The following is a 27,848-nucleotide window of genomic DNA, read 5'->3' on the forward strand; positions in this document are numbered from 1 at the left end:
GTATTGGAGTTTAAGCTTCAACATCAGTCCTTCCAATGAAGACCCAGGACTGATCTCCTCTAGGATGGACTGTTGGATCTCCTTGCAGTCCAAGAGACTTTCAAGAATCTTCTCCAACACCACAGTTCAAAAGCATCAATTCCTCAGTGCTCAGCCTTCTTTATAGTCCAACTCTCACATCCATACATGACTACTGGAAAAACCATAGCCTTGACTAGAAGGACCTTGGTTGACAAAGTAATGTCTCTGCTTTTGAATATGCTATCTAGGTTGGTCATAACTTTCCTTCCAAGGAGTAAGCATCTTTTAATTTCATGGCTGCAGTCACCATCTGCAGTGATTTTGAAGCCCAGAAAAATAAAGTCTGACACTGTTTCCACTGTTTCCCCATCTATTTCCCATGAAGTGATGGAACTGGATGCCATGATCTTCGTTTTCTGAATGTTGAGCTTTAAGCCAACTTTTTCACTCTCCACTTTCACTTTCATCAAGAGGCTTTTGAGTTCCTCTTCCCTTTGTGCCATAAGGGTGGTTTCATCTGCATATCTGAGGTTATTGATATTTCTCCCGGCAATCTTGATTCCAGCTTGTGTTTCTTCCAGTCCAGCATTTCTCATGATGTACTCTGCATATAAGTTAAATAAGCAGGGTGACAATATACAGTCTTGACGTACTCCTTTTCCTGTTTGGAACCAGTCTGTTGTTCATGTCCAGTTCTAACTGTTGCTTCCTGACCTGCATACAAATCTCTCAAGAGGCAGATCAGGTGGTCTGGTATTCCCATCTCTTTCAGAATTTTCCACAGTTTATTGTGATCCACACAGTCAAAGGCTTTGGCATAGTCAATAAAGCAGAAATAGATGTTTTTCTGGAACTCTCTTGCTTTTTCCATGATCCAGCAGATGTTGGCAATTTGATCTCTGGTTCCTCTGCCTTTTCCAAAACCAGCTTGAACATCTGGAGGTTCACAGTTCATGTATTGCTGAAGCCTGGCTTGGAGAATTTTGAGCATTACTTTGCTAGTGTGTGAATTGAGTACAATTGTGCGGTAGTTGGAGCATTCTTTGGCATTGCCTTTCTCAAGGATTGTAATGAAAACTGACCTTTTCCAGTCCTGTGGCCACTGCTGAGTTTTCCAAATTTGCTGGCATATTGAGTGCAGCACTTTCACAGCATCACCTTTTAGGATTTGACATAGTTCAACTGGAATTCCTTCACCTCCACTAGCTTTGTTTGTAGTGATGCTTCCTAAGGCCCACTTGACTTCACATTCCAAGATGTCTGGCCCTAGGTGAGTGATCACACCATCATGATTATCTTGGTCATGAAGGTCTTTTTTGTATAGTTCTGTGTATTCTTACCATCTCTTCTTAATATCTTCTGCTTCTGTTAGGTCCATACCATTTCTGTCCTTTATCGAGCCCATCTTTGCATGAAATGTTCCCTTGGTATCTCTAATTTTCTTGAAGAGATCTCTAGTCTTTCCCATTCTATTGTCTTCCTCTATTTCTTTGCATTGATCGCTGAGGAAGGCTTTCTTATCTCTCCTTGCTATTCTTTGGAACTCTGCATTCAAATGGGTATATCTTTCCTTTTCTCCTTTGCTTTTGGCTTCTCTTCTTTTCACAGCTATTTGTAAGGCCTCCTCAGACAGCCATTTTGCTTTTTTACATTTCTTTTTCATGGGGATGGTCTTGATCCCTGTCTCCTGTACAATGTCACAAACCTCTGTCAATAGTTCATCAGGCACTTTGTCTATCTGATCTAGTCCCTTAAATCTATTTCTCATTTCTCACTCAGTTGTGTGCAACTCTTTGCGACCTCATGTACTCTAGCCCACCAGGATCCTCTGTCCATGGGATTTCCCAGGCAATAATACTGGAGTGGGTTACCATTTCCTCCTCCATATACATGGAAGCCAAAGGCTAAAAGTGTAGAGAGATAGTGTAAATTATATATGAACCAGAAAAGTCTGGTCTAATTGCTTGCTGACAGTGGTTTCTTTGAAACGCAAATGTGAAACTGTTGAAGATTGTAGGCAAGGAGGGAAAGTAGAGGGCAGAAACTGGACCGCTGTTCTAGGTGTTACCTCAGTTACCAGAAGAGGATTGTGGTAGTATTACATCATTACATCATCATCATCATCACACACACCTATATTTTCAAAGAAGGAAACATCAGTTCAAAAATCTCAAAAATTGGCCTAGAGAGGAATCCAGAATATGCTCTCACCAACACTGGTCTGACTTAGGTTATTTCTTAAAGCAACCATTATCCAGAGGGAAAGAAATTATAATATTTCTTCAGTTCTCTTTTCAGTGGTATGGTGATTATGTTAAATCGAAAATTCAAAATGCAGCTCAAAAATAAGAGTGATTCTAAAGTCAAACACAGATGAATAATTAACCACAATGTTTTATTCTCTCATACTTTCCTTCTCCCTACTTTTTCCCTACATTCATCTCATCACCTGTACCACAGGATCACTGCTTTATTGATTACCATCACCCATGAGATTTGGTGCTAGTTCCCCTGCTCCTCCCCACAGTTTCATTGATTTGTTTTCTAGGAGGTTCTGTGTGAGATGCTAGAAATAAGAACAAATTTGATTTGAGCCTTGATTTCATGAAGCTTAGAGTCTAGCCTTGCATGTAGATATCTTGAAGTGAAGTGAAGTAAAAACTCACTCAGTCATGTCCGACTCTTTGCAACCCCCACAGACTGTAGCCCCCAAGGCTCATCTCTCCAAGGAATTCTCCAGGCAAGAATACCAGAGTAGGTAGCCAATCCCTTCTCCACGGGATCTTCCTGATTCAGGGATCAAACCCAAGTCTCCTGCATTGCAGGCAGATTCTTTACCATCTGAGCCACCAGGGAAGACCCTTGGTACCTCTCAATTTGAATTTGTCCTCATTAAGTGTATGTACTTCATGTCTGGTTGCTGTTTTGTGTGAGTTCATACGTGAATATTCATGAGAAAGAGAGTTTTGTAATATGTCCCTGTTAATAAGCATTGTATTCAAGCTATTCACTAATAAGTCTGTGAAAATGCAGTGAGCATAATAAAGCCAGTGCTCAGTGTCATATAAAGGACTCTCCAAAGACTTACACACAATTACAAATTTCAGAATAAAGAAGCATCATGTAATATATGGATATATATTTAATATCTTTTAAAGGCCAGGTCCATTCTTTTTACCATTTTTAAAATTTTTACCTTCACACATGGCATGTGGGATCTTAGTTCTCCAACTAGGGCTCAAACATGTGCTCCAGCAGTGGAAGCATGGAGTCTTAACCACTGGACCACCAGGAAAGTCCCAATGTACATTTATTTTTACATGTGGTCTGCTTGGTCCATACATGTTTGGTGACAATTTACAGGCGTGTATAATAACTAAGTGACTAAATTGGAAAGAAAGACCAATCAGTCAATCAGTTTGTTAGCTTTACAAATAAGGAAATGATAGAGCTAAGAGGGTGAATATTGAAGGGACCTGCCTGCCGTCACACAACTGATTAGTATCAGAGCTGAGACCCCATCTCAAGTGATTTGACTTCTGGGAGAGAACTTTTTCTTGTGCATTACAGATGATACACTAGGAGAAGGTCATCCTCACCACTCATCCTGATGGAGTCAAGAGTGTTGACTAAAAGCAGAGACTCTAGACTCAAACAGAATTGAGTTTCAGACCTGATTTTAGCAGCTACCAGCTCTGAGTTCTTTCTTTCTAAGTCCTACCATCTGAATCTGTAATAGAAGGAGAAGCATATCCTACCTCATAGAGCTGTAATAAAAATAAGAGGACTTGATGCTTAATGCAATGTTTGGAACATACCAATAGTAAGGTGTGCTGGAAATTAACTTTTATTATTATGCAGACCTAACTGAATACTTTTTGTGTCAAGGGAAGAAGCTGAAGAGGTTCTAGAGATTCTCCATAGAAACTGAGTAACTATAATAAGTATACAGAAAGATGTCACGGAAAGAGGATTCCATAATATATACATAAGACCATTTCTGGGGAATTCCCTTGTGGTGCAGTGGTTAGAACTCCAAGCTTCCACTGCCAGGGCCCAGGTTCAATCCCTGATTGGGGAACTAAAATCCCAGAAGCCATGTGGTTCAGCCAAAGAAAGAGAGAAGACCATTTCAGACTTAAAAGAACTCTCATCTAGTTTAACCTCCTTGTTTATATTTCCTATGCTGTATGGTGTATCTTTCCTCCATTTCTTTAGCTGAGAAAGGATAGGGCCAGGGCCTAGATGGAAATGCATTGGGCTGGACTGAATTCTTTGGAATGGAGACAAAGCCAGTCAGAAATAAGAGATAGGAAATACTGGAATGCAAACATGGGGTGAAAATTGGAGAAGGAGTGTGGAGTACTCCTCTAGAGAACGAAACATGTTATTTAGTAAGTAGAGTATTACTACTTGGGGCTCTCCATGTGGTGCTAGTGGTAAAGAACCCACCTGCCAATGAAGGAGAGGTAAGAGACGCAGGCTCAGTCCCTTTGTTGGGAAGATCCCCTGGAGTAAGAAATGACAACCCATTCCACTATTCTTGCCTGGAGAATCCCATGGACAGAGGAGCCAGGCAGGCTATGGTCATAGGGTTGCAAAAGAGTAAGACACAGCTGAAGCGACTTAACACTAGTATAGGAATATTTCCCCTGCCCACCTCCAATCCACCGCTAAGCAGGTCCAGGATAAAGAAAAAGGTATAAAGGAATAGAAGTGATGTAGGTGCCTCAGTAAATATTTTAAAAGTAGGAGGAAATTAGTATTTATATTAATAATTTGTGACTAAAGTCAAGTTCAATATCATTTGCCCTCCTCTCACTTTTTTAGTAGTGTGATACATATACACATTATTGGTTCTTATTTTTTTTTAAGGCAGTGTAATTTTCCTGGCATGAATTTATTAGGATAGCATATTTAAGTGGTTATAATTCCAGGAAGTCATTTGAATAATTAGAATCAACCACTGCCTAAAATATTATCAAACCAAAGAAACTTTACCATCACCCTGAAACAATCTACCCTCTGTGTGTTTTTTGAGATACTCTAAATGAAAGCAAGGTTACATTGTCAGGTATGTTCACATGTTTACAATTGTTAAGTTTAAAGGAAAAGTTTGGAGCAATATTTATGGTATAACACCTGTATGGTTCAATACTTAATTGTTTATGGATATATGTATCAAAGAAGGTCTAGAAGACTGCCCCCCAAAATGTGGGAAGTGGTGAGAGGAGACCAGAAAGGCTACAAATTGACCTCATTTGCTCTTCTACAGTGTGACCAGTTTTAACAATGAGCACTATTAGTTTTACCACTTAAAATGTGTTAAGTACTAGAATAAATCCCACTTGATCGTGGTGAATGATCCATTTTATGTATTGTTGAATTCAGTTTGCTAATATTTTGTTGAGAATTTTTGCATCTATAGTCATCAAAGATATTGGCCTGTAATTTTCTCTCTTGGTTTTGGTATCAGGGTAATGGTAGTCCTGTACAATGAATTTTTGGAATAGTTTGAGAAGGATAGGTATTAACTTTTCTTTATATATTTGGCAGAATTCCCCTGTGAAACTGTCTAATACTGGACTTTTGCTTGCTGGGAGATTTTTTTTTATTACAAATTCAGTTTCACTACTAGTGATCAGCCTGTTCCAGTTCTTCCTGATTCAGTCTTGGCAGGTTGTCACAGTGGCCTTGTAAAGCGCTTGCTGCTGTGTCTTGGTGCTTTGCCCATATCATGGAGTGGAGGTCACGATGCTAGGCTTCCAGTCCCAACACTGATCCAAATATGTGACCTTGGCTATTCTGTAGCTTTACCTTCTTGATCTACTAAATGAGAGATTTGGACTAGATAATCTCTGAGGTCATTTCCATCACTATAATTAGATATTTTATGCTTCTAAGTGTTGAGAGACTAAAGACATTCCTGCACTGATCTTTGTATGTAATCAGCTGACACTACAATTTAGGATGTCAGACTATCCTTATTTTATTGCTGATTTGATTTTGGTTAGAGGCTGATGTGTCTCTAGTGTACATAATTACAATTGACATTGATGGGTATAGAGCAGTTCACAAGGCTTATTAAAGCCAGCCATAGAATTTGAATGTTCTGGGTTCCCTTCAGCCTTCTCATAAACTATAAATCATCCTAATGTTGAAACTTGACCTTCCTCAGCATGAATAAAGGCTTCTGGATTTCAAAGGCATTTGTGAGTTTGCAGTGCCCCTGAATACAATGTTATCCTGTGAGTCACACGCTGAAACCCAGTTCTAAATAGATCTTATTGGGTGTTTGGTTTAAAGGTGAACTCAAGCAAATCTATTATTGAAAATCTCGTTCCTGGTGCCCAGTACCAGGTTGTGATGTACCTAAGAAAAGGCCCTTTGATTGGACCACCTTCAGATCCTGTGACATTTGCTATTGGTAAGTTGCTAGCCACAAGAAAAATACCTTTATCAGAGTACTGTTTGGAGGGGTGCCATGTCTAAGTTCGAGTCATTATCATCAGTTATGGGAGGTCCATACTTGTTCTCCCAATATTCAACCTTCAGAGTAATTAATGACCACAATTGTATACCTGGAAGACATCCTTAGCATTCATTACTTAGGAAAAAGAAAATCTCAGGCAAATATGGTTAGTTTTCAATGATTGTATCAAAAAAGTGAAATACCTAGTTAGTCAGTAAGTAGAGATGTGAAGCCATTGTTAAGATATTAAACATTCCTTCTTGACTTTCTTTTTTCACTCCCCTCCCTTCTTCTTAGTTCCAACTGGAATAAAAGACTTGATGCTCTATCCCCTGGGTCCTACAGCAGTCGTTTTGAGCTGGACCAGGCCTTACTTAGGAGTGTTCAGAAAATATGTGGTCGAAATGTTTTATTTCAACCCTACAACAATGACATCAGAATGGACAACCTACTATGAAATAGCAGCGACTGTCTCCTTAACTGCCTCAGTGGTAATTTTCCTTAACCGGCTGTCACATTTTCCTGTGTCAACATGCATTCACATACCAACTGTGTCTGAAAAAATTATTATGTAAACTAGATCATTTGTAAACACATGCAGGTAACTTGCTACTTTCAAGTTTGGGATTGTTTTAGCTCTTAATTTTATTTTTGTATTTTGAGAAAGAAAACTGTGTGAAACTGGCTTTCACTCTTAATTGAGTGTATTTGCTAATCCCCAATTTAGTAGACCTGTCACATGCTTGCTTCTTTGGTGGCTCAGCTGGTAAAGAATCTGCCTGCAATGTGGGAGACCTGTGTTGGATCCCTGGGTGGGAAAGATCCCCTGGAGGAGGGCATGGCAACCCACTCCAGTACTCTTTGCCTGGAGAACCCCCACGGACAGAGGAGCCTGGTGGGCTATATAGTCCATGGGGTCGCAAAGAGTCGGACATGACTGAGCAACTAAGCACATCACATGCTTATTGTTTCTTTCTGCTCCTAAAACAGAAAACACATTTTCCTTTAGTTATTCAGTAGTGAGTGGACACTTCTTAACTTGAGTGATGACTATTCTTGACATCAACAAATCAGTTAAATACCTGCAATGTCAGACCATTAGTGATGGTCTTCAAATGAGCAGGTAAAGATTGCTCTTTTGGAATAAGTTTAGAAGTACAGGTTATCTACAGGTCACACAGAAAGCAAACAACTGTCCACTACTCAGCTGACAACACTCATGATTGCCACCCAGTATGAACACATGCTAACAGTCCAAGATGAGAGAATGTAGAATTGTGAAAGATCATGTCTTAGAAATAGGAAGATGTGTCCATCCAGTCACTTACAATTAAGTACCAGTTCACTTGTGTAATTTAAGAAACTGCAAATGAAAACCCATTTTCAAACTATCTGTATCTTCGAATAATTGTTTCAGTTCAGTTCAGTTCAATCGCTTAGTCGTATCCGACTCTTTGCGACCCCACGAATCACAGCACGCCAGGCCTCCCTGTCCATCACCAACTCCCGGAGTTCACTGAGACTCATGTCCATCGAGTCAGTGATGCCATCCAGCCATCTCATCCTCTGTCGTCCCCTTCTCCTCCTGCCCCCAATGCCTCCCAGCATCAGAGTCTTTTCCAATGAGTCAACTCTTCGCATGAGGTGACCAAAGTACTGGAGTTTCAGCTTTAGCATCATTCCTTCCAAAGAAATCCCAGGGCTGATCTTCAGAATGCACTGGTTGGATCTCCTTGCAGTCCAAGGGAGTCTCAAGAGTCTTCTCCAACACCACAGTTCAAAAGCATCAATTCTTCAGCTCTCAGCCTTTTTCACAGTCCAACTCTCACATCCATACATGACCATAGGAAAAACCATAGCCTTGACTAGATGAACCTTTGTTGGCAAAGTAATTTAAGAAACTGCAAATGAAAACCCATTTTCAAACTATCTGTATCTTCGAATAATTGTTTAAATTGTGTTAAATTTATGTGTATCATTTTATTTACATCTCACTTCATTCCAAAGAGAATATTTTAATGGAAAATTTGAGAAGCACAAAATCATCTGTAGACAGTCAGGTTCCTCTGTCCATGGGATTTCCCAGGCAGCAATACTGGAGCGGGTTGCCATTTCCTTCTCCAGAGGATCTTCCCAACCCAGGATTGAAGCTGCATTTCCTGCATTGACAGGCAGACTCTTTACCACTGAGCCACCAGGGAGGCCTCCCAAAGGCACAGAAAGGAAATTAAAAATTACTCATTTTTTCATAGCCTAAGAGAAATATATAACTCTATTCCAAAAATATGATTTTCCTTCTGGGCCTTTTTCTTCTTGCTTTTTTTAGAGGATAGCGAATCTGTTGCCAGCATGGTACTACAACTTTCGAGTTACCATGGTAACGTGGGGAGACCCGGAGCTCAGCTGCTGTGACAGGTCCACTATAAGCTTCATAACAGGTGAGTGTGTGGGAAGTGGCCCCATGAGAGCAGATGCCTATTTTGAGGGAGTTCTGAAGGGGCTTATCTCCAGAAAATGGCAGTCCTTCACCCAGGACCAATTGAACATCACTTTCATGGAAGATGCTGCTGCTGCAGCTGCTGAGTCGCTTCAGTCCTGTCCAACTCTGTGCGACCCCATAGACGGCAGCCCCCCTGGCTCCTCTGTCCCTGGGATTCTTCAGGCAAGAACACTGGAGTAGGTTGCCATTTTCTTCTCCAATGCATGAAAGGGAAAAGTGAAAGGAAAGTCTCTCAGTCGTGTCCGACTCTGTGCGACCCCATAGACGGGCAGCCCACCAGGTTCCTCCGTCCATGGGATTTTCCAGGCAAGAGTACTGGAGTGGGGTGCCATTTACTTTTCTGTTCATGAAGATGATACACTTGATTCTGAAAGTTCATAATTTGTTTAAATGATAGCCTTTAAAAATTAAAATGCAATTTTTCTCTGAGTTACTGTCCTTGATTTCTTTTTATCCTGAGTCACTGCCCTTGATTTATGCACCACTGTTAGGAATTGATTAGAATCGAGATGTAACAGGCAGAGCTTTCAGCTTCACACCGCACTGAATTGATTTTATCCATTTGATAATTGTATTTGCTAGAGTGCCTCCATTTCCTTATTAATTAAGCCATTTGTAAAGTCACAGGCTGACTGCAGTATGGTCCACGGCAGGAATTAAAACAGGCTTGCAGACTTGTAGACTTGGGTGTGAGTCACAACTTTGCTGCCTTCTACCTGTAAACTCCAGCAATTCTTCTAAGCCTCAGGTTTTTTCAGTTGTAAAATAAGGATAATAATAGTATCTATTATCTGTTACTATTATCTATTATTAGGTCCCAATTAAATAAGCTATTTAGCAAAATACATGACCCAGACTTAAAGTACTTACAATACTATTAGTGATGGATCCTCAGAACCTTAAGTTATGTATTAATAGTTCACTATCATATGTCAGAGACAGCAGAGGTGGGCAGAGGTAGCAATTAAGAAGAAATTCAACCAAGAACAGTAACCCTCGTTGTCTGAACTAAGATTGTTCAAGAACTTTTGATGAGACTGCAAAACTGTCATTAGAGTTATACTGAGAAAAGAAAAATATTGTTTAGATGAAGAATAACTGTCAAAATATTTCCCTCACCGGACAGCTAGTTTTATAGGCTTAAGATGTATCAATTAAAAAACAATGGAAAGATAGTAATCTTGTGGATTCTTATACAGTTAACTTACATAGTTCACAGCTTTTCTTTACTGGCCAATGTCTGGTACTTCCTTTGTTCCAGATGTTAATGGTAATATTAGAGTAGGAGAATGAAAGGCCACCGTAAAAAGAGAAAATGCCAATTATTTGACAAGCCCTGTGTTAGGCTTTTTGAGTACATTAATAATCACATATTTAATTATAATTAAACTTCACTGTGTGAGTAATTCATACACTTAACTTGATTGAGATGAGTGGTCTGAGAATGCTCTTTCCTTGTCAGAAGAAGAAGCTGTCTAGAAAAAGCCCAGACTTCACATCTGATCACTTATTGAGCAGATCTGACCTTGCTAATTTCCAGCTACAAAACTTTGAGCAAATTAACTTAAGGATCCTGAATTTCTATTTTCTCACCGGTAAGACTGAAAATATTGCCTAGCAGGTGACTAACTGGACAAAACTAACTGTCTTAGAACTCACTGCAGTGTCGGGAAACTACCTGGACAGAGGCTCTGTGGTGTCTCCCAGGAGTGACATCAGAAATGACGTATTAATAGGATTTGGAGTTCTGGACCCAAGTGCTTTTGGTGTGCCTTTCAAAGCTGGAACCACCTGGGAATAGGCAGAAATCATGAGATAACAGTTTAGGTGGACAAAGCAAGTGTGCATTCATAAACTTTGGTTAGTAAGCAAGCTACTTGCCTAGGTAAGCAGTCTGTTGTCTCCAATGAATTGATCTTTGGGAATTTCTGATTTTTTCCTGGGATCAACTACTAAGTCATGCTGACACTGGCAGTCCACAGTCTTACCTAAGCATATTGACACAGATGGCCTCAATTTCCATATCTATAAAATGGGCATAGGGACTTCTTTGGTGGTCCAGTGGCCAAGACTCCGTTGCTCCCAATGCAGGGAATTCAGGTTGCATCCCTGGTCAAGGAACTAGATCCCACATGCCCCAACTAAAGATCCTGCATGCTGCAAATGAGACCCAAGGCAGTCAAATAAATAAGCAAATAATTTTTAAATAGGCATAATAATACCTCACAGGGTAGTGTGAGAATTAAATCATGCAATCTAAATTGTTATTAAAACATATGTGGTACCTGAGCTTTATTTCTATAACTATATCTAAAACTATTTGAAATTTTAGCCTTTTTAGGGGCAAGGGGCGCTTTCTTCCCTCATTTCAATTTTAAAGCAAATAAAGATCTGATACTTCACTTTCATATGCTTTTTAATCGTAATCCAAATTGACAAATTGTGTAGTATAAGAGAAAATAGGAATAAAATATTTGAATAATGGCTGATTTTTAGGCCCTCAAGTCTACCATCTGGCAGGCAACTTGTCTGCAAGTCAAGTTCATAATTATACTAGTGTACCAAGTAATGTTTAATAAACAAATAGTGACATCTGGTGGTCTTTCAGCAATACACTGGATTTGAAAGCAACAACATGAAGGAGAATGATCTGAAGACTTGGTACTTGTGATGGGGAGACGTATATGTCTGGCTTTTTAATTTTATTTTTTTAACTCTTTATTTTGTACCGGGGTATAGCCAGTTAACAATGTTGTGATAGTTTCAAGTGAACAGCAAAGGAACTCAGCCATACTTATACATATATCCATTCTCCACCCAAACTCCCCTCCTTTCCAGGCTGCCACATAAGCAGAGTTCCATGTGCTATACAGCAGGTCCTTGTTGGTTATCTATTTTAAATATAGCAGTGTGTACATGTCCATCCCAAACTCCCTATAATTTTAAATGTGTCTTGTCTTCACTCAAATTAGAACATGAGAATATACCCTTTGAAGAAGCATTAAGCATAGGTACTTGTAAATAATGAAGTATGTACAAATATGTTAAGCCAGGGTGATTATGCTTTATTAGAATTTTCTGCATTATGATATGGGTTTGTGCTACTTGTTATAGATATTGTTGACAATTTAAAATTTTCATTGTCAAACATATAGAAATGCTATTCATACACAGTATGAAACAGAAATGTATTTTTTACTCTGTTAAAATCTCTTCAGTAAACAATTATTCTGAAACATATATATGAATATTCATTATATATATTACGGCATGTTGAAAAAAATGTCTTTTTTTTCCATTATGATTTATTATTTTATTTATTTATTTTTGGCTGTCCTGGGTCTCTGTTGCTGCACGCAGGCTTTCTTAGTTGCAGTGAGTGGGGCTACTCTTCATTGCAGCGTGTGGGCTTCTTACTGCAGTAGCCTCACTTGTGGATCACATGTTCTAGGTACATGGGCTCAGTAGTCATGGCATTTGGGCTTAGTTGCTCCCCAGCATGAGGGATCTTCCTGGACCGGGGATCAAACTCATTTTTCCTACATTGGCAGGTGGATTCTTTACCACTGAGCTTCCAGGGAAGCCCCAAAATAAGTCTTTTTTAATATGTAGAAATTCTCCTCCAACCATTAGTTGATTTGGGGCTGAATCATGCAAAGAAAACTTGCTTGGCTATATTCAAGATCACATGGAATTTAAATTCAACTGTCTATGTGCTTGCTGAAATCTTCAGAATTATCAGTTACTTTTAAAAAATAATTAAAGTATGCTTTCAGAACTTATGTATTACAAAGCTTGTGATGAAATCTCGTCCCCTACTGGGATTCTTAAAAATTTAAATGTGTAAGATTATAAAATAAATTAATAAACTTGGTGTTAGAATTTAGCTTTGAAGCATGATTTTCAAAATCCCTTCCTTCCTTTCTTTAATACTTGCTTCAGCAACTTTATTTAGAGCCCTACCTTCCACAAAGCACTGGGCTACACACTGTCAATGCCATTGTCTTGTTATCTTATGGACATATTATTTATTTTTCTGTCCCTTTACTCATTGATTCTACTGTCTATCCTGTAACCTTCTTTGCTGCCAAAATAAAAAAGATTTATTTTTACAGGACCCCAGAGTTTTCAGTACTGCTTGGAAAATAAGTTCACCAGTGCCTAATAATATTAATTTATTGATGCAGCAACAAATTAACTGAACAATTGACCCAAACAAGTTAATGTTTTAGTAATCTTATAACTGAAATTTTTGTAAAAAGGCGTGCTCTCCTCAGGCATAGTTGAGTCTGGCTGTCCTGGGTCTGAGCCACGCAAGGTAACATCCCACAGAACAACTGCCCACCTCATACCATCCAACTTCACTATATTACAGACATGTCCACGAGTCCCTAGGACTATCATGCGTGCTGTTGTGCATACATGCTAAGCCACTTCAGTTGTGTTCTAACTCTTTGCAATGCTATGGACTGTAGCCCTCCTAGTTCCTTTGTCTATGGTATTCTCCAGGCAAGAATACTGGAGTGGGCCAGTATTTCATTCCTGCCCCAGGAATGAAACTCCCATCTCTTATGTCTCCTGCATTGCCAGGCGGGTTCTTTACCACTAGTGCCACTTGGGAAGTCCATCATGAGGTGTGAATTTTAATTCTTTAAACTCTGTATAGAGTTTGGTTTCCCTGGTGGCTCAGACGGGGAGACCTGGATTTGATCCCTCTGGGGATCCCTTTGGGAAGATCCCCTGGAGAAGGGCATGGCAAGCCACTTCAGTATTATTGCCTGGAGAATCCCCATAGATGGAGGAGCCTGGCGGGCTGCAGTCCATAGAGTCACAAAGAGTTGGACGTGACTGAGTAACTAAGCACAAGCTCTGAATGGGATTTCATGTTGTATTGATAAGTTCTTTAATTACTAGTATTCTACTAAATTAAAGTGTGTTTCTTTCCTCCATTGTAGCCCCAGTTGCTCCGGAAATCACGTCTGTGGAATATTTCAACAGTCTGTTGTACATCAGTTGGACCTACGGGGATGACACCACAGACCTCTCCCATTCTAGAATGCTCCACTGGATGGTTGTTGCAGAAGGAAAGAAGAAAATTAAAAAGAGTGTATGTTTCTTTGAGTCCCAGTATTGGGCACCTGACATTTATTTGCGTATACTATTGAAAATCATGAAGCAAACATTTACTGAGACATTAAGCAAGTGTTTGCACGCCAATTAGCACTGTTTTTGGTTCTGGAGATGGTGTGTGTGTGTGTGTGTGTGTGTGTGTGTGTGTGCATGCGTGCATGTGGATGCACGCGTGCTCATGTGCATGCTCAGTTGAGTCTAATTCTTGCAACCCCAAAGACCGTAGCCCGCCAGGCTCCTCTGTCCATGGAATTTTCCAGGCAAGAATACTGGAATGGGTTGCCATTTCCTCCCCTAGGGGATCTTAGAATCCACTCTCTCTTGAGTCTCCTGTATTGGCAGGCAGGTTTTTTTTTTTTTTTTTTTAACCACTAGCACCACCTGAGAAGCCTCTCTGGAGATAGGATAATGAACAAAATTGAAGTCCTTCTTTCACAGAGCTTACCTTTTAATTTTTAATAGTTGTAGTTGATTTCACCTATATTTAAAGTTATGATTTGAGCTTTTTCTTCGTAATACCAAACATTTTCAAGAAAATCACAGTATTTTCACTTTTTTCTCCATATGTCCCTAACACCCTCAATATTTGGAGACTTTGAAAGTACTGATTTCTCTCCTGGTTTATTAAGCTTTTTGACATTGTACTAGTTAGGGTACCAACTAAACAATTGAAATAAAAAAAATTTTTAAGATTGTGGTTTAAAAAATATCAACATCTATATCTCTCTCAAGGTGCCCAGGACTAAAGGGGTACCTCTGCCATGAGAGATTATTCAAGAGTCCAGATTTGTTCTATTTTGCTGCTCCATCTGCCACTGCGTATAGTCATCACCTGCATAGGTTAACTCCACTCACCTTTACAGCCCCATTCCAGCCTGCGGGAAGGGAAAAAGAGAGGATGTGGAGGCCCAGCACTTAAAAGGTGTCAACAAAACTCTAAGTTGACCATGGGACTTCCTCTAACAATCCATTGATTGGAATTGGGTCACATGGTCCCTACTATCAATATTAGAAACTGGGAAATGTAGTCTTTAGTTAAGAAGCCAGGTGTCTGTGGATATGGCTAAGTTTCCTCTGAGCTTCTCAGCTTGGGCTGAGCAATGTTCCTATTTTTGCAACCCAGTAATTGCTTTTTCTAAAATTTGCTGTGAATGCAAGAGGGACAAAAAAAATCATAGTAATACCTATTCCAAACAAAGGAATTAATCACAAAAAATGTTCTGATCTGTGTTGTGCTTATTTAGAGCTACCTTGTATTTGGCTCAGTTGAGGAATTTGTATCATTTTCAGAGGAAATCACATATCCATAAGGTTTAATCAGCTGTAGACTGCAGCACAGAACAGAGATGGGATGCCTGTGATAGCCCTACAGCTTGATTTTGGTGATCTTGCAGGTAACGCGCAATGTCATGACTGCAGTTCTCAGCCTGCCGCCTGGAGATATCTACAATCTCTCTGTAACTGCTTGCACAGAGAGAGGAAGTAACACCTCCATGCTCCGTCTTGTCAAGCTAGGTAAGAAGAGAACACAGGTGTGTGTGTGTGCAAGTAATCATGCTGGAGGACTAGTGTTTGTATCTCTTGGTTTAGCATGGTCTTCTCAACTCAAAGAAATGGAAAAAACTGGTTCAGTGTCTTTTATAAATGCAAAAAAAGACTTTACACTATCCAAAAAAGTACATTCAACATATGTTTCTGTGAGGACAGTGTCTACTGTGTTGGGAGAAGGGAGTTCATTGTTCATAATAAGATTAGAAGAACCACAGAGTCTTAGGATTTTAGAGCTGGAAGGACCTAGTGCAATAGTCTCAACCCTATCAGATACTATTTCCCTTTTACATAAATAAAGCTGAACTTCATAGATAAAATAATCCACATATTGATTTTTCAAATTTGATGTAGCATCCTAAGTCTACGATAAAATCAAGATAAAAGGACAATAATTTATATTAAAAAAATAACATGGATTCCCTATGTATGTGTTCAGGTACAGCTTTTCACTCTTCTAAAAGTCGTAATGGGACTACTTGATGACCACCTACAATGAAAATGAATAAATATGAGTTTGTAAGAAGTAACAAGAACTGTAGTTCTTCCATACAAGAAGGATAAAAATAAAGGAATGAACAAATTCATATTAACTCATTTATTACTATTAATTAAAAATAAATAACTGTCAAGCTTAAGTGCAGCTGGGCCCTAGAATAAAAACTAGAGTTAGGAGAAATATTAAGAGAGTAGATATATTTGCTTATAATGAAAGAAAGTGGAAAATAATGTTGGTTAGAGTGAGGATAACATGCTAAGGAAAATGATGAGCTGCAAGGGAAAATGAGGAAATTGCGTGGTGTTAAAATAATTATATTATGAAAAGCAACTGGGAAGTGACGCTATGTAATGCAAAACACATCTTCTACATTCAACAATACCATGTGTTAAAATATTTAGTTTCGGGTACTTAAAGGGACCTCAGAGATGACATCCTATAATTTGCAAAAGAGAACATATTGGCAAAAAGTTGGGTGGTAGACTTCTTGGGCAGTGTCAGTTTAAGGATGATAACCCCACAATAAATGCACATCAATATACAATTATTACAGCAGAGACCTCATCATTTTAATCATTGAAAATAAAGCCTATACGTGACTAGATGTCATGAAATCATTTTGTGATCAATAAAAATATTGAATAATTACATTGTACACCTGAAACTAATACAATATTGTGTATCAATTATAATTCAATAAAAAATAAATTTACATACAGAGTGGCAATAAAAATATTTTCAAAACACTTAGTGCAACTTACTGACATCATCATTTCAGATGTCTGCCAGCTTGTACTCTGTGTCCGAGTCTGTCCATAAAAATCTCAAATCCTCTCTGTTAGTACTATGTTCTATGTACTGCTTAAGTGAAGATGAACCAGGGTGACTTAGTAGCAGCTTAAATACCAGGATCAGTAGTGCTGTCAGTGATGCTTTAGAAATTCTTGGAAAATCTGAGACAAAACAAAACAATATTTTCTCAGATTTTCCACTAGTTGCATTTTCTCTATAATTCAATGCACAAGACATTAAGTTTTAAATCTTTTTTGTCTCCTATTTGCCGTGATAAGAACTAAACTCTTGCACTGAAAGCATTTAGAATTAAATAGATAATTGAAAATGCATGATGTACTAAATAGACAATCTGGTCAGTAAATTATTGAGTAGTTTTTCAGTATCACTTTCAAAAATGTATTGAAGTACAATTGATTACCAATGTTGTGTTAGTTTCAGGTGTCCTGCTAAGGGATTCAGGTATACATATACATGTATTCATTCTTTTTCAGATTCTTTACCCATATAGGTTATTAAGAATATTGAGTAGACTTTTCTGTGCTATACAGTAGGTCCTTGTTGGTTATTTATCTTATATATAGCAGAGTGTGTTTGTTAATTCCAAGGTCCTAACTTATCCCTCCCCTTCCCCACATTTTCCTTTCAGTAACTATAGCTTTGTTTTCTAAAACCATGAGTATGTTTCTGTTTTTCAAATAAGTTCATTTATAGCATTTGTAAATTCAATTCCACCTATAAGTGATATCATATGGTTTGTCTTTCTCTTCTTGACTTACTTTATTTAGAATGATAATTTTTTCCAATATTAATTGTGTGATAAAGTACTTGTAACTATATTTATAATGAATTTATTCTGGTCACAAAATTAGAAGTTTATGTGGAATGTGGGACATGGGACAATTTTTCTCTTTGGAACTTTCTTGATCATAGAAAGACATGTAGAATTTCTGAGCCCTGCCCACAGAAGTCTGATTGACTTTGTGACTTTGTGATCTTTTGTGACAGCTAAAAACATTTCTGCAAATTTCCAAGCACCCTTAAGGGGGCTCTACTGCTCTTATCAAGACTCATGAAAGTGAAAGTGAAGTCACTCAGTTGACTCACTTTTTGCTCAGTCTTTGCTCACTCTTTGCAACCCCATGGGTTGTAGCCTACCAGGCTTTTCCGTCCATGTGATTTTCCAGACAAGAGTACTGGAGTGGGTTGCCATTTCCTTCTCCAGGACTCATCAAGACTCATGAGTTAAGTTCAATCTTTCTTGCACTGCCCCCAATCTACTCCTCCTTAGCAGTCTATACTTGAATTTCAGGAATGTGGAGATCACCAGTTTCCAATACTAGATGATCTATTTATTAAGAAAAAAATCATCTGCTTAGCAATTCCAACCATTATCTCTGATTTTTTAAATTTAATTTATTTATTTTAATTGGAGGCTAATTACTTTACAATTTTGTCGTGGTTTTTGCCATACATCGACATGAATCAGCCAAGGGTGTACATGTGTTCCCCCATCCCATCCCTCTGGGTTGTCCCAGTGCACAGACCCTGAATGCCTGCTTCAAGCATTGAACTTGGACTGGTCAGCTATTTCACATATGGTAATATACATGTTTCAGTGCTATTCTCTCAAATCTTCCCACCCTTGCCTTCTCCCACAGAGTCCAAAAGTCTGTTCTTTACATCTGTGTCTCTTTTGTCTTTTGCATGAATGTTAGTTCAAATTTGCTTCCAGGTAACTGGAATTACTTGAAGACTCTGCCTGTGCTCCCCAAGGCTTTCTCTTTCCAAGCTTCTAGATGCTTTATCCAATTCATTTGGTATGCTGGTCTCCCTTACAGTGTAAGTTCAGAGGTGGTCTTACCAAAGTAGCCTTCAGTGGCCTATTGCTTTGCTGTCATTTTTACGTGACATTATGAATGATCTATGAAGTCTCAAGAATATGGGTTAAAGTCATAAACTGAAACAATTACACTCACACAAATAGGAGTGGGAGTAAGAAACTGACTTTGTTTCCCAAACTTGCCATTGGGTTTTGAGCCTCCATATCTCTCCATTAATGAACAAGATTGCCTATACCAATTTAGGAAGTTCCTTTAAATGTTTCAAGTAGGGAAGCAAGTTATCACAGCAATTATTTCTAGTGAATCATTACCCTTAGAATCAATCAGCTTTTCCATGTTGTATATTAATATCAGACAGAATATTCCCTCAATCTTGTTCCTCTCTGAAAGCAAGACAATCTTTGTATAATGTATCTGTCCTCAGCCTTTTTTTTTCTGAAAACAAAATAGAACAGTCTTATGGACTCTGAGAGAGAGGGAGAGGGTGGGAAGATTTGGGAGAATGGCATTGAAACATGTAAAATATCATGTATGAAACGAGTTGCCAGTCCAGGTTCGATGCACGATACTGGATGCTTGGGGCTGGTGCACTGGGACGACCCAGAGGGATGGAATGGGGAGGGAGGAGGGAGGAGGGTTCAGGATGGGGAACACACGTATACCTGTGGCGGATTCATTTTGATATTTGGCAAAACTAATACAATTATGTAAAGTTTAAAAAATAAAATTAAATTAAAAAAAATAAAATAAAAGCAAAATGTGAAATTAAAAAAAAATAAGAACATACTTTTTATCCATTTGTCTAAAGGTCTATTTTCCATTCTCTAATCACATTATTGTGTTTTATAAGCTGTTTTAATTTTCTACAACACAATGCCTTCTCTGCTGTAGATACTTAATAGGTATTTGTTGAATGGAAATGAAACTACAGACTTCAAAGTTGAAATTAGTATTATTGTTAATATTTAACCAAAACAAGTTCCATCTTTCAGAGAAGTGAAATATTTTGCTTTAGTAATAACTGAGTTGCAAGTTTTTTTTCACAAAACATTCATTCTTGCCATCTGAGGAAAGAAACCATTCTATCAGTGAATCCAGAACAAAAGTAAATTAATCCAAAATGGTATACTACCAAAATTATCCGATTATTATGTCATCAATGGACATCCAGGAGAAGACAGTACTGCTGATGGTGCTGTTTGCAAGGCTTGGAGCCAGTCATCCCATTAAGAATTTTAGAGTGCCAAGAGTTTCATGGTACTACAGTGGTAGATGATGGCAGTTCCCTTTGGCAGTCAACACAAATGTCAATCAAATCTGCATTAAGACTTGTCATTTTACAAGTACTCATTGGTCTGCATGCAATCATGGCTTCAACCAGCAACCAGTCATAAATTCTAGCCTTGGTGAATCCACCTGGAGCTCTGGTGAAACATTAGGAGGATTTGTAAGTTTACATCAGACAATCAGTTTTCCAACTGAAAAAAAAGGAAAAGAAGGAAAGAAGGAGTGAGGGAAAGAAATAAGAATAAAAAAAAAAAAAAAAGAATGAGATTCATAAAATAGATCAATGGTAATGTTGCAGGAAGAAGGACCTGAGAGTGGGCCCAAGAGTGGGCTCTTGTTTAGCACTTGGAAATGAATTGTCCGAGGAGACACACATACTGACAAAGCAAGAGATTTTATTGGGAAACAGTGCCCAGGTGGTTAGCAATAGAGTAAGGGAAACCAGGAGAACTTCTCTGCCATGTGGCTCACAGTCTAGGGTTTTATGGGGTTAGTTTCTGGGTTGTCTCTGGGCAATCATTCTGACTCAGGGTTCTTCCTAATGGCACAGACTTTGCTCAATCAAGATGAACTCCAACAAGAAGGATTCTGGAAGGTTGGTGGGACATTTGGACTGAAATTTCTCCTTTTGACCTTTTCTGAATTCTTCCAGTTGGTGGTAGCTTGTTAGTTCCATGTCCCTTACCAGGACCTTCTGTTGTAAGATAACTTATGCAAGTGGTTACTATGGTAATCTGGCCTGGGTGGGTGGTCTCAGTCAGAGGTTCCCCTAACAGTAATAGCATATCCATTCATTAATTTATTTAACAAATATATGCTGAGAAACTTCTAAGCACTGTTCAGATGTCAGACTTCTTATGTGCTCAGCTGTGTCCGACTCTTTGCAACCCCCCTGGACTGTGGCCCACCAGGCCCTTCTGTCCATGGAATTCTCTAGACAAGAATACTGGAGTGGGTTGCCGTTCCCTCCTTCCAGCAATCTTCCCAATCAAATCCAGGTCTCCCACATTGCAGGCAGATTCTTTACCTTCTGAGCCACTGGGGAAGAGCATTAAAATAGGGCAGTACAATGCAGATGGCTTTCCAGTAAAAGCTTTCTCTGAAGAAGCAATGAGAAGAGATCTGAATAACAAGAAAGGACCAGCCATGAAAAGGTTGGGCAAGAGCTCCTGGGCAGAAAGAATCAGATTATATAGGATTATAAGGCTTGGAGTTGAGATTTTATTTTCAGGTTGCATATGAGAAGTCATTTAGAGAATTAAACAAATAATCTGACTTATATTTAAAACAATCCTTCTGGTTGCTCAAGGGAGAAAAGATTTGGAGGTCAAAAATAAAGGTAGGGAACCAGTTAAGGGGTTAGTCATCACTAACCTTAAAAACAGCATTCTAATTCAAATAAGTGCCATGGGAAATGATGGTGACTTTGACCAAAATGGTAGGAAGGGAGATGGAGAGAAGTGGGCAGAATTCTGGAGCTGTTTTGGAGGTTGTGGCCACAGAACTTTCTGATGGGGTGAAAACAAGAAATGAGTGAAAGAGAAATTAAGAATGGCTCCTAGACTTTGCCCTTGAGCAACTAGGGTGGGGGTCGGGCAATTTATTGAGATTGAAAGGACTAGAAAAACTAGAAGAGGAGTTACCTGGGCACAAGTTGAGAGTCAAGGATTCTTCCTCAGACATAAAAAAACATAAAAAATGCAGTTGTCGAATAAAGAGACTATTGCTATGTAGTGTTAGTGTTAGTCACTCAGTTGTGTCTGACTCTTTAAGACCCCATGGACTGTAGCCTGCCAGGCTCCTCTGTCCATGGAATTCTCTAGACAAGAATACTGGAGTGGGTGGCCATTTCCTCCTCCAGGAGATCTTCCCAACCCAAGGCTCGAACCTGGGTCTCCTATACTGCAAATTCTTTACCATCTGAATCACCAGGGAAGCCCATTGATATATGTGTCTGAAGGTCAGGGGAGAATTCTAGGCTGGGAATATAAATTTGGGAGTGACTGAATAATTACATACTAATTAAAAATAGAGAAAAAGAGCTCTGGTCTAGGCAAGAAGAGCTACTCCAGTATTTAGTGATTGAGCAGAGAAAGAGAAGACAGCAAGAGAAACCTGGAAGAAAGAGGCAATAAAGTCAGAGAAAGGCAAAAAACTGTATGTACACCAACATTGTAAGAGGTCTGCTTTATCCTGACCACAGACATGTTCAGACAGGTTCAAGGTATGCACTCAGATAACTTTAGCTCTGGAAGAGATTTGGAAACAATTTAGTGTCATGTCCTCCCTTGGGCAAGCTGAAATCTAGAGAAATCTGACCCACATTACACACTGTTGAACCTGGATCTGGAAACACTACTTTTTAATCTGTTTAATCTGTTTCTTGCCTCTTCCTGGATTGCGGGTGGACTTTTTTTCTAAAACTTCATGTTTCTATGAACACATTTAACAGAGCAGGGAAGAGCCTCACACCCATTCCTGTGGCTTTCTGTTCCTGTTTGGGAATTTGAGCATTGTGAAATTGACTTGATTTCCTAAGTCTCAGTCATGAAAGTTTTTATATAGATTAGAAATCTTTAAAACATAATTTGACTATGGACACAAATATTAGGAATTGGAAGGGATATTTGAATCTTCTCACTTCTCCTAACTTTCTCTCTCTCACACACAGACATCAAATTTAAGTAGATTACAAATAATTATATCCATTTCGATGAAATGTAATTTCTGACTTTATAAGAGCCCAGCCATTGCAAGGCATTGGCCTTCTGGGTCTCATTCTCAGTTGAGAAAATATGTTTAATTCTTGTGTTGAAGTCACTGAGTTTACAATTTTGGAAATAGTTACTTACATATAGGCAGTTGTTATTTTTGGTAAGAAGTGAGTGAAGTGTTGTAAGTCACAGCCAACTGATGTCTAAAGTACCACTCCCGGGCCACCCATTCCTTTCTGTGAATCCTCTTCCAATGCGTGACTAACTTGTTGCTGCTGCTGCTGCTGCTGCTAAGTCGCTTCAGTCGTGTCCGACTCTGTGCGACTCCATAGACGGCAGCCCACCAGGCTTCCCTGTCCCTGGGATTCTCCAGGCAAGAACACTGGAGTGGGTTGCCATTTCCTTCTCCAATGCATGAAAGTGAAAAGTGAAAGTAAAGTCGCTCAGTCGTGTCCGACTCTTAGCGACCCCATGGACTGCAGCCTACCAGGCTCCTCCATCCATGGGATTTTCCAGGCAAGAGTACTGGAGTGGGGTGCCATTGCCTTCTCCGGACTAACTTGTTATCCCCCACCAAAACAAATAAGCAGAAATGAGTTCAATAATAGGATGAATACATCTGTGTCAATATAGCACAGAGAGGGGACAGGAAAATGGATGAATGAATGGATTGAAGGGAAGAAGGAAATGAGAAAGGAAAGAAAGTATGCATATTATTTATATATATACATAGAGACAGATATTTGTATTTCGGTTTCCCTAGTGGCTCAGAAGGAAAAGAATCTGCCGGCAATGAAGGATACCCGGGTTCAATCCCCAAGTCTGGACGGTCCCCTGGAGAAGGAAATGACAACCTATTCCAGTTTTCTTGCCTGGGAAATCCCCTGGACAGAGAAGCCTGGTGGACTGCAGTTCATCGGGTCATAAAGAGTCAGACACAATTGAGCAACACTTTAGGTAGTTATTCTATTAAATTGGGATAATCGTATGACTGTGGTGGCTGGCACAAAGTTTATCAAGTAGAACATATATATATACACACCACCAGTCAATTAGCAGCTAATAAAATAACTAAGGTACTCTACTTTTAAAAAATTAATTTATTCTATCAACAAATCTGTACTTAACATTTATTGTGTGCTATACACTAAACTAGGTGCTGATGAAACAGAAATGAACAAAGTTGACAAAAATGTCTACCCTCATTCTCATGGAGAAAAAGAAATGATCAAATAAGCATAAGAATGTCAAGTGATGATGAGTTTTGTGGAGAAAAATGAATCAGCAAATGAGAAAGGAAAGGAAAGTTCTGGGCAGCTGGGGGGATGCACTTTTTGCAGAAATGGAGATAGAGAAAGCTTTACAGTGAAGATGCTATTTCAGACAGATCCTGAGGCAGCTGCGGGAGGCAGCTGGGCAGGTAACTGGGAGAAGTTATAAGAAGCAGCAATGTAGGGAGGGAGGGAGTAGGAGGGTGGCTCAGGATGGGGGGAATACATGTGCACCCATGGCTGATTCATGTTGATGTAATGCAAAATCCATCACAATAGTGCAAAGTAATTATCCTCCAGTTCAAATAAATTAATTTTTTTAAAAAGAAAAAGAATACTATATAAGTGGAATTATATAATATGTAACTTATCAGGAATTTTTTGTTCGCTTGGCATGATTTTCTGACATAAGATTCTTCCAAATTGTTGCATGTATCAATTGTCATTCCTTTTTTAGTGCTGTGTAGCAGTCCATAATGTGGCTATACCATAGCTTACTTAATCATTTATCCATTGAAAGCCATTTGGATTGTTTCTAGTTTGGGACTATTACAAATAAAGCTGCTATGAACATTTGTGTAAAAAAAAAAAAAATCAGCAGTGTGCCTAGCAAGTTCAAGGAAAAGTCAGGAAGGCAGTATGGCTAAAATGGAATGAACGAGAAGGGGGGAGAAGGGTAGCAAGGGAGCAAATCATGCAGGGTTTTGTCTTTCATGTTTTATCTCTGGCTGCTCTGGGTCTTAGTTGCTGCATGAGGGCTTTCTCTAGTTGCAAACAGCAGGGGCTACTCTTTGCTGTGGTGCACAGGTTTCTTATTGTCACCTGAGAAGCCGAGAAAATGGGCAGTAGCTAATGATAAAAGGATCCAGTTGTGTTTGTTTATCTGGTTTTTGTTTTATTTTTCCTTCCCTTTAAGTGGGTGGAAAAACCTTGTCTTTGAGCTAAACAGATTGATTCAACAGAGCAGGGGAAATGATGATGCAGAATAGTTAGAGGTGAGATTTGTTGGGGTGATGTCTTTGATTGGGCCAAAGGATTTGGGACCCAGGGTGCCAGTGGAGGGGATGGCCTCAGGCTGGGTGGCTCTGTAGTAAGGTAACAAATGACAGAGTACATGGGCATCATGGGGGTGTGTGAGTAAATGGAATTAATGGAGAAAGCTTGTAACAGTTTTCATCTGTTTGACCTCTTATAAAGACATGCAATTTCCTTTGGTTTGCAGAGGAAACCCACTTGCATTGATTAGGCTGCCATGCATGTCACTGTTCCATGGCTCCATTCCTGGGCGCAAGACAAATCGATACCTGTCCTCAACATACATCTCCCCCATTTCTCATCACGGTGGTTTTCTGAGTAATGCTGAAATTTGCCAGCTGTCCACAGCCCTGTCACACTTTCAGCAAGTCCTTAAAAGCATTTGTCCTGCCCACTGTAAAGTGACTTGCATGTTTTGCTTGTTTCTCTTCAATCTATTACAAGAATCTGGATGTGCTGGACTGATAGGGCAGCTATTGTGATGTCTGGCACAGATTTAAATACACAATCAAGTTCCTGCTCTGGAAAAGTTGGTCTTCTGGACAAACGAAGTTTCCAGAAGTTTCATCATCTGGAAGTTTCATCATCCCCAGTTATATGGAAGTTAATGGAAAATGTTCATATGTTTAGGAAGGAAGTCAGGTGCAGAAGGGAGACCCTTAACTGGGAGTACTTGCCTTCACAGTCAAATTGTGTCATCTTAGAAAGATGACTCAAGCCCTTTGAATTTCAGCTTACTTTTCTACAAAATGAGGCTCTGGACTAAATGATCTTTAATGTTCCTTTCAGTTTTAGGATTTAGTTCATAACTGCGTTCAGAGTAAAGGCAATGAGGCAGATGACACAGTAAGAGGAGTGACTTTTTTCTGGGAATTGTGCAATATGTAAGTCCTAACTTAAAAAAAAAAATGCCAAGCAAAAACACATATTCCTGGAACCAACAAAGGAGGAAGTAAGATCTTTTGTTTTAAACTAAGTAAAGTTCAAAGAGAGATTTCTCTGAAAAATGCTGTAAATCTATAGAAGCTACTTGAGCTGTACTACCATAAACTTACCCAATGATTCATAGAAAAGGATTTTACTCTTGCCATCATTTAGCCATCAAGAATTTATTTAAAACGTAATGGAAACAACAGGACTTCCCTGATGGCTCGGTGGCAGCGAATCCACCTGCCAATGCAGGAGACAGAGGTTCAATCCCTGGATCAGAAAGATCCCCTGGAGAAGGAAATGACAACCCACTCCAGGATTCTTGCCTGGGAAATCTCTTGGACAGAGAAGCCTGGTGGGCTACAGTCCATGGGGTTGCAAAAGAGTCGGACAGGACTTAGCAACCGAACAACAACAACAATGGAAATGAAGGGATTCCTGAGAAAATTCTATGTTCTGTACATAAAGTGAACCTAATATAATTTAGTGCTAAACATTTGCCCGAATTATTATATATTCTCCAGTGTTACTGTAATGTTCTAATTACTTATGAAGTTTATGTAGGAAAAGAAATCTCCTGAAGTCAATAAGAGAATAGGCCTGAGAAATGTCAGATCTAACAAAAGTGTCTTCTTTAATAAGCATTTTCCTCTATTTAATTTCATGGCATATCAATCTTAACTCACCCTTAGGGTTTTTTTTTTTTTCTTTCAAAGAGTGCTCTCTTCTGCAGATGTTGTTTTTAACCAAGTTGAATGTAATTTATGCAGCTTTAACCGCTTAAGTCACAGATGTTTTCTTTGGCCAAGTTCTACGGTTTACACTGCTTAAGGTAGAAGACTTGAGTTGAGGAAAATAAAAATAGATTTCAAAGACTTACTATACTATAAATGTTAAAGACCAACTTTTGTGTAAAGAGGACGGTAGCAATTTACTGTCAGGCTGAGGACTGAAAATAGATTTTGCCATGTCAGTCATTTTTTACAATGTTTTTCTATTGAATTCTCCATATCTTCAATGTCACACATTTGTAAAACGACTCACTAATTTTAAAGGTGTAAAACACAAACGGAATAAAACCAGTTGGCTTTCATGGATAGCATCTTAGCCTCATTAACATAATTCAATCGGCCGCTAAACAAATGGGTCACATTAAACTAAGAAACAATATAATAACTGTCAGATAAAGATGGGATTTTAGGCAATAAATATCTTCCATTCTGATCCAAGGCTGAATGTTATACCTGACTCCCTTTGGAATTCCCGAGGAAAGAAAGACATTTGTGCTGGAGCAGAGAATGGGAATCAAATACTTGCTCATACTTCACTGGAGGTCACTTCACTCCTCAGAGATTCAGTATCGTGAACCTCTCATAATCCATCCTACATTAAATGGGAGGGAGACCATCATGGCTCTCCATTCAGCCCATGTTCTGTGCCTGGTACTTCATCTCCTATAAAATTAGGTTGGATTCCCAACTCAAACAGGAGTGGCATTGAAGGGGAGAGATGAGAAGGAAAGAGAGGGCCAAGCAGTCCAGTATAACACTTGCAATGCTGAGAGTATTTAAAAACAAACAACCCTGTGGGCCTTCCCTGCCTGTCCAGTGGTTGAGACTGTGCTCCCAATGCAGAGGGTTCAGGTTGGATCCCTGGTTGGGGAACTAAGATCCCACATGCCACAGAGTGTGGGCAAAAATTAAAAACAAACAGCTGTGTATCTACATCCCATTTTGTAAAAATAGCATGTCTGTCTCCTTTCCCTGTGTCCATAGGTTCACAAATCAAATATCACGGATTTTGAA

General features: G+C 39.1%; 1 protein-coding gene across 1 annotated transcript in view; it reads left to right on the plus strand.

Annotated features, from left to right (window-relative positions):
• PTPRO (protein tyrosine phosphatase receptor type O) overlaps nt 1-27,848 on the plus strand; it is a 265,891-nt gene that overhangs the window by 171,844 nt on the left and 66,199 nt on the right. The window contains exons 8-12 of the mRNA XM_055571060.1: nt 6,328-6,448; nt 6,791-6,984; nt 8,820-8,931; nt 13,949-14,100; nt 15,518-15,638. Of these exons, the coding sequence (XP_055427035.1) occupies nt 6,328-6,448; nt 6,791-6,984; nt 8,820-8,931; nt 13,949-14,100; nt 15,518-15,638 (700 nt within the window). The remainder of the gene's footprint in view (nt 1-6,327; nt 6,449-6,790; nt 6,985-8,819; nt 8,932-13,948; nt 14,101-15,517; nt 15,639-27,848) is intronic.

This window comes from Bubalus kerabau, chromosome 1 (assembly GCF_029407905.1).
Source record: "Bubalus kerabau isolate K-KA32 ecotype Philippines breed swamp buffalo chromosome 1, PCC_UOA_SB_1v2, whole genome shotgun sequence".
In the NCBI taxonomy this organism is placed as follows: Eukaryota; Metazoa; Chordata; class Mammalia; order Artiodactyla; family Bovidae; genus Bubalus; species Bubalus kerabau.